A 12,344-nucleotide genomic window follows, 5' to 3' on the forward strand; every position below is an offset into this window, starting at 1 on the left:
ATGCCTACTCCTGCTCCTAATTCTTATGTTCTTATAAATATTGACCAGAACACCAGGGCAAAAGAACTCCTGTGCTCTTCTTTAAAATAGTGCCATGGAATCTTTTACATCCGCCTGAGAGGGCAGACGGGGCCTCGGTTTATCGATCCGTCTGAAAGATGGCACCTCAGTACAGCACTCCCTCAGTACTGCAATGGAGTGTCAGCCTAGATTATGTGCTCAAGTCTCTGGAGTGGGCTTTGAACCCACAACCTTTTGGCTCAGAGGCCAGGATGCTACCCACTGTGAAGCCTTGGTTTAGTGAAGGGGAAAAAGGTTTGGCACCAAATACAGCAACGGCAAGTAAAACTTAAAGTAGAGGGAGGTGTGGGGGGGAGGACTTGTTGATGAGAAGCCATGCGTGATAGGGGGAGTTTCTGACTGTGAAATGCAGCAAAGCTTGCTTGTTTCACTTTCGCTGCTGAGCTCGACTTCCATTTGGGAGCTGGAGTCGATGCGAGAGTGGGACAGGGGCTGATGTTTGGTCAGCGAGATGAAGGCAGTGAGTCTGATGGTGCTGGCGCTCCCTTTACTGGTGAGTGAAAGTCAGAGGCTGGCTGACATTTCAATTGACGCCAAAAGGCAAATCGTTAGCAAGCCTGACCAAAGAGCTGAGTCATGGCCCGGCCCCGAGGTGCGATCAGTGCGCTGTTTGAGTAGCAGCGGTCCCCTTGCAATGCGAGCGCTCCTCTGGCTGTGTGGTTTGCAGGAGCTGGGCCGGAGGTCGCCCAAGGAGACGACTGGGGCTTGAAGTCGCTCTGGGTGTGTCTCCACAACTTGGGGTTCTCTCTGCTGGGTGTGTCTCCGCAACTTGGGGGTTCTCTCTGCTGGGTGTGTCTCCACAACTTGGGGTTCTCTCTGCTGGGTGTGTCTCCACAACTTGGGGGTTCTCTCTGCTGGGTGTGTCTCCACAACTTGGGGTTCTCTCTGCTGGGTGTGTCTCCGCAACTTGGGGTTCTCTCTGCTGGGTGTGTCTCCACAACTTGGGGTTCTCTCTGCTGGGTGTGTCTCCACAACTTGGGGTTCTCTCTGCTGGGTGTGTCTCCACAACTTGGGGGTTCTCTCTGCTGGGTGTGTCTCCACAACTTGGGGGTTCTCTCTGCTGGGTGTGTCTCCACATCTTGGGGGTTCTCTCTGCTGGGTGTGTCTCCACAACTTGGGGTTCTCTCTGCTGGGTGTGTCTCCACAACTTGGGGGTTCTCTCTGCTGGGTGTGTCTCCACAACTTGGGGTTCTCTCTGCTGGGTGTGTCTCCACATCTTGGGGGTTCTCTCTGCTGGGTGTGTCTCCACAACTTGGGGGTTCTCTCTGCTGGGTGTGTCTCCACAACTTGGGGTTCTCTCTGCTGGGTGTGTCTCCACAACTTGGGGGTTCTCTCTGCTGGGTGTGTCTCCACAACTTGGGGTTCTCTCTGCTGGGTGTGTCTCCACAACTTGGGGTTCTCTCTGCTGGGTGTGTCTCCACAACTTGGGGGTTCTCTCTGCTGGGTGTGTCTCCACAACTTGGGGTTCTCTCTGCTGGGTGTGTCTCCACAACTTGGGGTTCTCTCTGCTGGGTGTGTCTCCACAACTTGGGGGTTCTCTCTGCTGGGTGTGTCTCCACAACTTGGGGTTCTCTCTGCTGGGTGTGTCTCCACAACTTGGGGGTTCTCTCTGCTGGGTGTGTCTCCACATCTTGGGGTTCTCTCTGCTGGGTGTGTCTCCACAACTTGGGGGTTCTCTCTGCTGGGTGTGTCTTCACACCTTGGGGTTCTCTCTGATGTTTTTTTCCATGAGGCTCTTGTGTCAGTGAGAATCTTGTACATGTTTTGATCCAATTTATCCTGAATTATCCTTCGTACTGTACGCACACTGTAATACTCTGAGTGCCTCTTTAAGTGCAATGACAAGTGTTAAATGCTTCTGTGTCTGTTTTAGCCTGATACTTTGATTGCTATTAAAAGCCCAGATTCAGCACTGTGATAGACCTAAGAGGCCAAGCGCAGGCAGTGGAAGGAACGCGCGGCAAATCAGCCCCACCAACTCCTTCCCTCGCCGAATGTCTGTCCCACCTGTAAAGGGGTCTGTGGCTCTCGTATCGGACTGTTCAGCCACCAAAGAACTCACTTTGGGAGTGGAAGCAAGTCTTCCTCGATTCCGAGGGACTGCCTATGATGATGATGAAACCTGCAGTGATCACCCCCAGCTGACTCTGGGTTTCACACTCTCCCACCCGAGATATTGTGGCATCTCAAAAGCTGGTACGGACCTGGGAAGGCATCGCAAAAGCCGTTTTTTTGGCGCGCGATGCGCATGTGTCACACGCCAGCTTTTCCGATCTGTCAAGTTCCGGCTTGACAGATCGCACGCATCTCGGCAGCAAGGACATTCGCATGGGCAAGATTGCACTATGTTCCCATCTCTTGCCCAGCGACTGTCCTTAAAACTCTTGTGCCTGGTAAAAGCAGGTACATCAACTACTTTTACCAGCGTAAGAGTTTTAAAACGTATGAAAAACATACAAAAATAAAATTTAGAAACACATTTTAATGTTAAAAACCCTGCCCAATAAGGTAAGTTTATTTTAAACCATAATTACAAAACTTTAAAAAAAATTAGAAAAATATATTTTTTTCTAATACATTTATTAAGTTTAATTTAAATATGTGGTGTGTTTTATTTGTGTTTAGGTACGGGGGGGTGGGGGCGGTTCTCATTCATAATGAGACTCCTACTTACAGAATTCCCATTATTATGAATAAAAAAATATTTTACCTTGTTTGGGCGTCCAGGCCCACATGACTCCAGCTCCAGCTCTACATCCGTTCAGACGTGCACGCGCTCTGATGCGCATGCCTCTTAGGCCTAAAACCGCAATCGCTGGTGGGCGACCGAGCTTTATAAAGGTAAATGCGCATTTTTTTCTCTTTTCAGGTGACTGCCCGCAGGAAGCCCAGAACCGGGATTTCAGGGTCATTTTGTGGATATGAGTGTTCCACACAAATTATTATAGGAAGTAATCGCCATAAATCAAGAAACCTTTCAACAAAATATATAAACCGCATCCAGGGCTTTAACTGGCAATAGACATTCAACCGCAACTTGCTTTCATACTTCTAGTCATTATACTTAACAGGTTGCTATCTCTGACCACGGGCAGTGACAGAAAGGGTCCGTCAGTGCTGGAATAAATAGTGTTAAATATGCCTCAAGGGTTCTGTTTTTTGTGGTGAATAGTCAATTTTGGAGATTGTTTTCAGATCAGTAAAGAAAATGCCTATGCACATTTATTTAAATATGAATTCCTGTATTAAATGTTAAAAGCAAGTTTATACTTTTTGGGGAACGAGACTTTGAACACAATATAAGGGCGAACTGTGAAAGTCTTGTCTGAAATAAAAATATCCAATCAAAATTGGTTAGGTTTTAGTCAATACATAGCTACTTTTAGAATGTAATATTTGTTTTGAACTCAATATGTAATAATAAATATTAAGAATAGATCAATTTGTCATTTAACACTTAATTTAAAAAAAAACACTTGTCTTTCCAATATTTCCTTTCAATTGTTTCCCGTAAGTGTGTTTTCCTGAAGGTGGTGACTCATGTTGGAGTAGAGTTTCGTATGTTGCAACAAGCTGCAGGGAGGTTTTTTTTATTCATTCGCAGGACGGAGGTGTCGATGGCACAACCCTAATTGCCCTTGAGAAGCGGCCCAGTGGTCCTTCATTGTACAAACCTGACAGTATATTTTAGCAGGGTCTTCAAGCAGAGGTTGAAATAGCCAAACCCATCCCGCCACTCATCCACTAGCCTTATAAATAATAATCGGGAGAAGAGACTGGGGCTGAAATTAAGGGTGCACCAGAAAGCTGGCGCACCTATGAATTTTTAACTGGTACTCTTGGTGCGGTGAGTAGATCCATTTTCAGGACTTTGAAAGTCCTGCAGGAAATGGATCATAATAGGGCGGGCCTTAGACTCAAAGCCAGGCTGACTGGCTGAAAATAGGTTGGTTGGGCCGTCCGCCACTGTTAATCAACGTGGTGACGTCACAGCGTGTGTGGGAGAGATGCGATCGTTTTTTTAACTTTGGCCACTGAGCCACCAGGGAGGGTTTTGGCCGGGCCAGCGGCCTGGCACCAGGAGGGGGTGCCAGGCTGCTCGCTGGCGGCCCGGCCGAACCCGGGGCCAGTAAATTGCCGGCCGATCCGCTGCCGGGCCTCACTCAGTTCGGAGATGGTGCACCGGCAGGAAAACTTTCCGGGGGCACCATGCGGCGGGGGAATCGAAGGATTCAGCTGAAAATGGCTGGTAATTTTTTTTATTGCTTTAAATTAGTGGTGCAGCTACTCGGGCGGAATGGGGTCCAGTCCGAAAAATCCCCGACCTGAATTTAGGTCTGGTTGGCCTGTTGACCCCCAAAGCGGCAGCCATTTGATTTTTTTAGGAATGGCCGCTGCAAACGGGTATTAACGGGTCTTTTTGAGAGCTAGAATTTCAGCCCCACTATTTTCTTTCCTTGCCATCTGATAATTGGCAGCAAGTGTTAAAATTACAGTTTTTGCTCTGCTCTGGCAAGTGAATTTGCAGCGGTATTATGAATATTTAGCTGCATGACCTCATGGAAATATAAAAATTAGAATACCACATATTTCAAAATTAGTCATCAGGTAAAGAGTGCAGCTCTTGACAAATTAGTCTCATTGAAGTTTTAGGCACCATAAATGTCTAATACTGCAACAACTAGGTAAGAAACCGGTCTTGTCGTAACTATTGCACACTAATGGGTATAGATTTTTGTGCTCGATTTTATTCGTGCATTTGATTGAAGTTGTAAGCCTATTTATTTTAAGTATGATTACATTTCATAACTTACTGGAGTCTTTTTTTTTATTTAACCAATTTTATTAAAACATCTTTTGTCGAAATTCTACCCATCAATGTTACATAAAATAATGTTTTGCAGAATGTAGTGGGTACCCATCAATCCACCTCAGTGAAGAATAATGCTGATCAAAATGGTATACCAAATATCAAAATAATGGATCCAGTGTATACAGGCTCCAGGAAGCAGCGATTCAGAAGGGAAATTAACTGTGAGCCTGGTCAGTTCAGGACAGATGATTTAAAGCGGTGTTGCAAAAAGTGTGAGGCAGGTGAGTGAATGTTAATTCTAAACAAGTGCAATATATTGGTTGGCTGCCATATGTTTGAACTGTTTTTGAACAGTTAAGTAGAATCTTGGGGCTGTTTTTAAAAACAACACTGTCCATTTATATAGTGCTTCACCGAGGTATAATCAGAGATAAATGTACACCGAGACACTGAAGGAGATATTAGGATGTGGTGACCAAAAGCTTGGTGAAAGCAATGGGTTTTAGGGTGTCCTTAAAGGAGGAGAGGGAGATGGAGATGGAGAGAGGTCTAGGGAGGGAATTCTCCAGAGTGGTGTCAAAACAGCTAATGGCATGACTGCCAATGAGAGGAGCAAAGGCTGTGTGTGGGTGTGTGTGTGGGTGTGTGTGTGAAGGGGGTGTTGGTGTGTGTGTAGGGGGTGTGGGTGTGTGTGTGAAGGGGGTGTGGGTGTGTGTGTGAAGGGGGTGTGTGTGAAGGGGGTGTGGGTGTGTGTGTGAAGGGGGTGTGGGTGTGTGTGTGAAGGGGGTGTGGGTGTGTGTGTGAAGGGGGTGTGGGTGTGTGTGTGAAGGGGGTGTGGGTGTGTGTGAAGGGGGTGTGGGTGTGTGTGTGAAGGGGGTGTGGGTGTGTGTGTGAAGGGGGTGTGGGTGTGTGTGTGTGTGTGAGGGGGGGTTTGGGTGTGGGTGTGTGTGTGTGTGTGTGTGTGTGTGTGAATGGGGTGTGGGTGTGTGTGTGTGTGGGTGTGTGTGTGTGTGTGTGAAGTGGGTGTGTGTGTGTGTGTGAAGGGTGTGTGTGTGTGAAGGGTGTGTTGGTGTGTGTGTGTGTGTGAAGGGTGTGTTGGTGTGTGTGTGTGTGAAGGGTGTGTTGGTGTGTGTGTGTGAAGGGGGTGTGGGTGTGTGTGTGTGAAGGGTGTGTTGGTGTGTGTGTGTGAAGGGGGTGTGGGTGTGTGTGTGTGTGTGTGTGTGAAGGGTATGTTGGTGTGTGTGTGTGTGTGAAGTGGGTGTGTGTGTGTGTGTGAAGTGGGTGTGTGTGTGTGTGAAGGGGGTGTGGGTGTGTGTGTGTGAAGGGGGTGTGGGTGTGTGTGTGTCTGAAGGGGGTGTGGGTGTGTGTGTGTGTGAAGGGTGTGTTGGTGTGTGTGTGTGTGTGAAGGGGGTTTGGGTGTGTGTGTGTGAAGGGGGTTTGGGTGTGTGTGTGTGTGAAGGGTGTGTGAGGGTGTGGGTGTGTGTGTGTGTGAAGGGTGTGTTGGTGTGTGTGTGTGAAGGGTGTGTGTGTGTGTGTGTGTGAAGGGTATGTTGTGTGTGTGTGTGTGAAGGGTGTGTGTGTGTGAAGGGTGTGTTGGTGTGTGTGTGTGTGTGAAGGGTGTGTTGGTGTGTGTGTGTGAAGGGTGTGTTGGTGTGTGTGTGTGAAGGGTATGTTGGTGTGTGTGTGTGTGTGAAGTGGGTGTGTGTGTGTGTGAAGGGGGTGTGGGTGTGTGTGTGTGTGTGAAGGGGGTGTGGGTGTGTGTGTGTCTGAAGGGGGTGTGGGTGTGTGTGTGTGTGAAGGGGGTGTGGGTGTGTGTGTGTGTGAAGGGGGTGTGGGTGTGTGTGTGTGTGAAGGGTGTGTTGGTGTGTGTGTGTGTGAAGGGGGTTTGGGTGTGTGTGTGTGTGTGAAGGGTGTGTGAGGGTGTGGGTGTGTGTGTGTGTGAAGGGTGTGTTGGTGTGTGTGTGTGAAGGGGGTGTGGGTGTGTGTGTGTGTGTGTGAAGGGTATGTTGGTGTGTGTGTGTGTGTGAAGTGGGTGTGTGTGTGTGTGTGTGTGTGAAGGGGGTGTGGGTGTGTGTGTGTCTGAAGGGGGTGTGTGTGTGTGTGTGTGAAGGATGTGTTGGTGTGTGTGTGTGTGTGAAGGGGGTTTGGGTGTGTGTGTGTGTGAAGGGGGTTTGGGTGTGTGTGTGTGTGAAGGGTGTGGGTGTGTGTGTGTGTGAAGGGTGTGTTGGTGTGTGTGTGTGTGAAGGGGGTGTGGGTGTGTGTGTGAAGGGTGTGTTGGTGTGTTGGGTGTGTGTGTGTGAAGTGGGTGTGTGCGTGTGAAGGCGGTGTGGGTGTGTGTGTGTGTGAAGGGGGTGTGTGTGTGTGTGAAGGGGGTGTGGGTGTGTGTGTGTGTGTGTGTGTGTGAAGGGGGTGTGTGTGTGTGTGAAGGGGGTGTGTGTGTGTGTGAAGGGTGTGGGTGTGTGTGTGTGTGAAGGGGGTGTGGGTGTGTGTGTGTGTGTGAAGGGGGTGTGGGTGTGTGTGTGTGAAGGGGGTGTGGGTGTGTGTGTGTGTGAAGGGGGTGTGGGTGTGTGTGTGTGAAGGGGGTATGGGTGTGTGTGTGTGTGAAGGGGGTGTGGGTGTGTGTGTGTGTGAAGGGGGTGTGGGTGTGTGTGTGTGTGAAGGGGGTGTGGGTGTGTGTGTGTGTGTGAAGGGGGTGTGTGTGTGAAGGGGGTGTGGGTGTGTGTGTGAAGGGGGTGTGGGTGTGTGTGTGAAGTGGGTGTGTGTGTGTGTGTGTGAAGGGGGTGTGGGAGGGAGTGTGTGTGTGTGTGTGAAGGGGGTGTGGGTGTGTGTGTGTGTGTGTGTTGGTGTGTGTGTGTGAAGTGGGTGTGTGTGTATGTGTGAAGGGTGTGCGTGTGTGAAGTGGGTGCGTGTGTGCGTGTGAAGGGTGTGCGTGTGTGCGTGTGAAGGGGGTGCGTGTGTGTGTGTGAAGGGGGTTTGGGTGTGTGTGTGTGAAGGGGGTGTGGGTGTGTGAGTGAAGGGCGGTGTGTGTGTGCGAATGGGGTGGGGGGCGGCTATGCAATGCACAAAATGCTCGAGTCAAAGGAAGGGAACATTTGGTGGGGAAGGGATTGTTGGGCTGGAGGATGGCTAAAGCCTGAAGGAATTTAAACGCGAGGATAAACATTTTAAATTTAAGACATTGGAGGATGGGGAGCCAATGTAGGTCAGTGAGGTAACTTGGTGATGGGTGAGCGAGATTTGGTGCGAGCTGAAGTACGGACAGCAGAGTTTTGGATGACCTTAAGTTTATGAAGGGCGGAAGATGGAAGGCCGGCCAGGAGAGCGTTGGAATTGTTGTATGTGAAGGTGAAAAAAGGCATGGATGAGGATTTCAGCAGCAGATGGACTGAGGAGAAGTCCGAGGTGGGTGATCTTTATGATGGAGACTATCTGGGGTCGGAAGCTCAGCTATGAGTCAAATGCGTGATTCCATTTTCCTGAAGCATCAGCTGCTTGAATGTCTTTGAAATGTTTGGAAGTGCCGCCATTTTTCAAAAGCCTTTACTTTTGGTGTTCGTTAGATGCTACGTTTTGTATCATTTTATGTCTTTCACATTTTTCTCAACAATATTTGCATTTTAGGTAATTTTCTGGCCGAAGTTTGCACTGATAATCAGAAAACAATCTGTAAGCCATGTCCAAAAGGTGAATTTTCAGATGCTGAACATAGTCTCAGTGAATGCCATCGATGCAGACAATGCCAGGAACAAAATGGTAAATATATGTCAAAAATTACTTCTGGAAACTATTCACTAATCGCATAAAATACCAAATATTGTTCTGTAGTAAAACAGTATCATACAGCACAGAAGATCATCTGGTCTGTGCCGGCCCTTTAATAGAGCTATCCAAATTTTAAAAATTAATTCTCGGGATGTGGATGTCACTGGCAAGGCCGGCATTTCTTGTCCACCTCTAGTTGCCCAATGTTTGATACAACTGATTGGCTTGCTTGACCACTTCAGAGAACAATTTGCAAATTTTTCCAGTTCAGCTATAAATTCAAGTCCCTTTTGATAGGTCCTATTGAATCTGCTTTCAGGCAATGCATTCCAGACAATTGGCTGCGTAAAATTAAAACAAAAACAATTCTCCTCATCTCCCTTCTAGTTCATTTGCCAATTATGTTAAATCTGTGTCCTCGGGTTACCAACCCGCCTGCCCGTGGGAAAATTATCAGAACCCCTCATAATTTTGAACACCCCTATTAAATCTCATCGTAATCTTCTCTGCTCTGAGGAGAACAATTCCAGCTTCTCTAGTGTCCACCTAACTGAAGACCCTCATCGCTGGGAAATAGGGATTTGTTTTGAGGGTACATGGCAGTTTATTAAATGTAGAGCCTCACAGTGATAACATAGGGCTGGATTTGGCGGTAAGCACCGTTCGTTACGCTTACACTTGCCCACAGACTTTCTATGGCGTTTTGCAAAGGAACTTGCTGGTGTTACTTCGTTGGAAGTACAGCGGAAACTCTGTTTACGCGTGTAAGTGGGGCTTCCACTGCGCTTTCGGCGATCGCCGAGAATTTTCCCGGCCCTGGTGATTCGCAGGCCTGTTCTTCACACTGAAAGTCAAAGGTCAAAAAAGTGAGGAACCAATAAAGGAAGAGGATAGGAAGCAGCTTGTAAACAACATTGTGAAAATGCTAAACATTCAGAAAGCCCTGCCTGTGCCAGTTAGCATGAATGAACCACCAAAAGAATCACTGTGGGTTAATGTGTGTGTGCTTAATGTCTTTATTTCAAATGGGCCAGCACCTCCATTCAAGTAGAATTAAGCATTTGTATGCTGGCGTTCTATCTGTAATTTAAAGACTCAGTCTAAAGATCATAACTGATATTAGATAAAACTATTTGTAAATACATTTATTTTTGTCCAGTGGACTGCTGGACTTTAATAGTTTAAAGGACACCCTCAAGTCCTCCCTGATAAAATGCGACATCCCCACTGACACCTGGGAGTCCCTGGCCAAAGACCACCCTGAGTGGAGGAAGTGCATCCGGGAGGACGCTGAGCACCAAGTCTCACCACCGAGAGCGTGCAGAATCCAAGCGCAGGCAGCGGAAAGAGCGTGCGGCAAACCAGTCCCACCCACCCCTTCCCTCAACGACTATCTGTCCCACAGAATCTGTGGCTCTCGTATTGGACTGCTCAGCCACCAAAGAACTCACTTCAGGAGTGGAAGCAAGTCTTCCTCGATTCCGAGGGACTGCCTGTGATAATGATTTAATAGTTCTACTGGGGCACAATTTAGCTTTGTTTCATATTGAACCGACCTTCCCTCATCCAGGTTTAATCATTATCAGACTAATTGGCCAATATTTTCAATAGTGAATTTCACCAGCATGCCTTTCACTGAACTTTAACATCCTTTATTTGTTTTTTTGGATGTACTTGAAATGTTTACTTTTTAAAAAAAAAAATAGTTAAAGCAACAGATAACAACATAGCAAATCCTGGCCTGATGCAACAATAATGGAGTTGTTGACTAACTATAGCAATCAATCTGTATCGATCAGTCTACAACAGACGCAGGCATGAGGTGAGGAAAGCCCCAGTGGTGGAGAGCTTTGGGAACCATAGGTCCAAGGTCACCTGTTCCTCCCAAGCGTGCTACACTTACCAGATGGCATGTCTCAAATTACTCGTATACTGTATCCCAAAATGTGATTTTCAGGAGTAATTACCACTCATTGTATGTTGTGCTCATATGACAATTAGAAATTAAGGTTGCGGTTTGGGGCCAGGGCACTTCGAAGGCAGTCGGATGGAAGTCTTTAGGCAGTTTTTGCTTCCTTTTTTGTGGAGCCGGTTATTTTTGCGGGGCTGGCTTTTGGGCAGATTTTGAGACCGTGAGGTCAAGAGTCAAGTCTTGTTAGAGATCTCTAACAAAGGGGCCAAATTGCTCGGTATTTCCCAGCTCAAGGCAAAGTCTGGCCATTGCTTACCTCGTAAGTGATGATTTTTTTGGGGAGGAAATGGCTGGGAGGAGGTATTCAGTCCAACAGTGTAGAGAGTTGAATTAATATATACTATTGAAGTAACAGTTACTTAAAGAGGAAGGAAATTTTAGGCAATGTGCTTTTTTGTTCAAATAACTATCCTCTTAAAATTCATATTGGCAATTAAAAAAAAAAATCTGTGGATTTTTAAAAAACTCAACAAAGACCTCAACATGGGACTCCTTGCCGCCATACAATGAATGGAAAGAATCACTGGCCTCCAGGACAGCTCCACGGATAGCAATGGTGGCTGTGATACGACACAAGAAGCCTAAACAGAGTCGTCTGATCCCATTGGAATGTGTTATTGGCTGGGTATGCAGAGTAAATCAGCATTCTCTTATGGTAGGGCTGTGCAAGACTTCATAAAATCAACAGAAAGAGACTGAAGAAAAATTAATGATAGCAACATTGCTGAAATGATTAAAATGGGTAAATTTTTTAAATCAATATTGGATTATTAGGTAGCTTGAAATAAAGAAAATAAAGATTTGCATTTATATAGTACCTTTCATGACTTCAGGAGATCCCAAAGCAGTTTGCAGCCAATGAATTACTTTTGAAGTGTAGTCACTGTTGTAATGTGGGAAACACGGTAGCCAATTTGCGCACAGCAAGCTCCCACAAACAGCAATGTGATAATGACCAAATAATATGTTTTTGTGATATCTTTTACATCCACCTGAGAGTGCCTTGGTTTAACGTCTCATCCAAAAGATGCCACCTCCGACAGTGCAGCATTCCTTCAGTGCTGCACTGGAGTGCCAGCCTAGATTTTTATACCCCATGCAAGAGTGCAACTCACTGAGCCACGGCTGATACTACTTTACTGCAGTCAACCAATGTTCCCTTTAATTTTTTGTGGCTGCGCGGCCCATTCACTATACCATGTGTGGTTTTTCTTATTGATCAGCCAATGAGCCTGCGGTGACCACGCAGCTTAAAGGGAACATTGTGGTCATCATCCTCAAAACCCAGTTCCACAACCAAGCTTTTCTTCATCTGCCCAAATATCTCCTTCTTTGTCTTGGCCATTTTTGTCTGAATACACCTTCGGTATTTTTTACCTTAAAAGTGCTATTGGCCCAGGAATATTTTTTGATTTATTCGTTCATGGGATGTAGGAGTAGGAGTTGCTGGCAAGGCCAGCATTTATTGCCCTTGAGAAGGTGATGGTGAGCCGCCTTCTTGAACCTCTGCAGTTCTGTGGTGAAGGCAATCCCTCAGTGCTAACATTGTCGTCGAGGTGTGGTACAACTAATTGGCTTGCTAGGCCATTTCAGAGGGCAGTTAAGAGTCAACCACATTGCTGTGGGACTGGAGTCACATATAGGCCAGACCAGGTAAGGACGGCAGATTTCCTTCCCTAAAGGACATTAGTGAACCAGGTGGGTAATTGCTGGAAA

The 12,344-nt window shown here is 47.0% G+C and overlaps 1 protein-coding gene across 3 annotated transcripts in view; it reads left to right on the top strand.

The window, feature by feature from the left end:
- The first annotated feature begins 266 nt into the window (after window positions 1-266).
- LOC139260366 (tumor necrosis factor receptor superfamily member 6-like) overlaps window positions 267-12,344 on the top strand; it is a 36,033-nt gene continuing 23,955 nt past the window's right edge. Inside the window, exons 1-4 of one of the 3 annotated variants that reach the window (XM_070876909.1) lie at window positions 427-574; window positions 2,951-3,152; window positions 4,986-5,175; window positions 8,516-8,647. In XM_070876909.1, coding sequence (XP_070733010.1) covers window positions 5,061-5,175; window positions 8,516-8,647 — 247 coding nt within the window. In that variant the 5' untranslated portion in view covers window positions 427-574; window positions 2,951-3,152; window positions 4,986-5,060. Of the gene's footprint in view, window positions 339-425; window positions 575-2,950; window positions 3,153-4,985; window positions 5,176-8,515; window positions 8,648-12,344 lie in introns of those variants that run through there. The other 2 variants (XM_070876907.1, XM_070876908.1) reach the window with 2 other exon arrangements.

The sequence above is a fragment of the Pristiophorus japonicus genome, chromosome 3 (assembly GCF_044704955.1).
Source record: "Pristiophorus japonicus isolate sPriJap1 chromosome 3, sPriJap1.hap1, whole genome shotgun sequence".
NCBI lineage: Eukaryota > Metazoa > Chordata > Chondrichthyes > Pristiophoridae > Pristiophorus > Pristiophorus japonicus.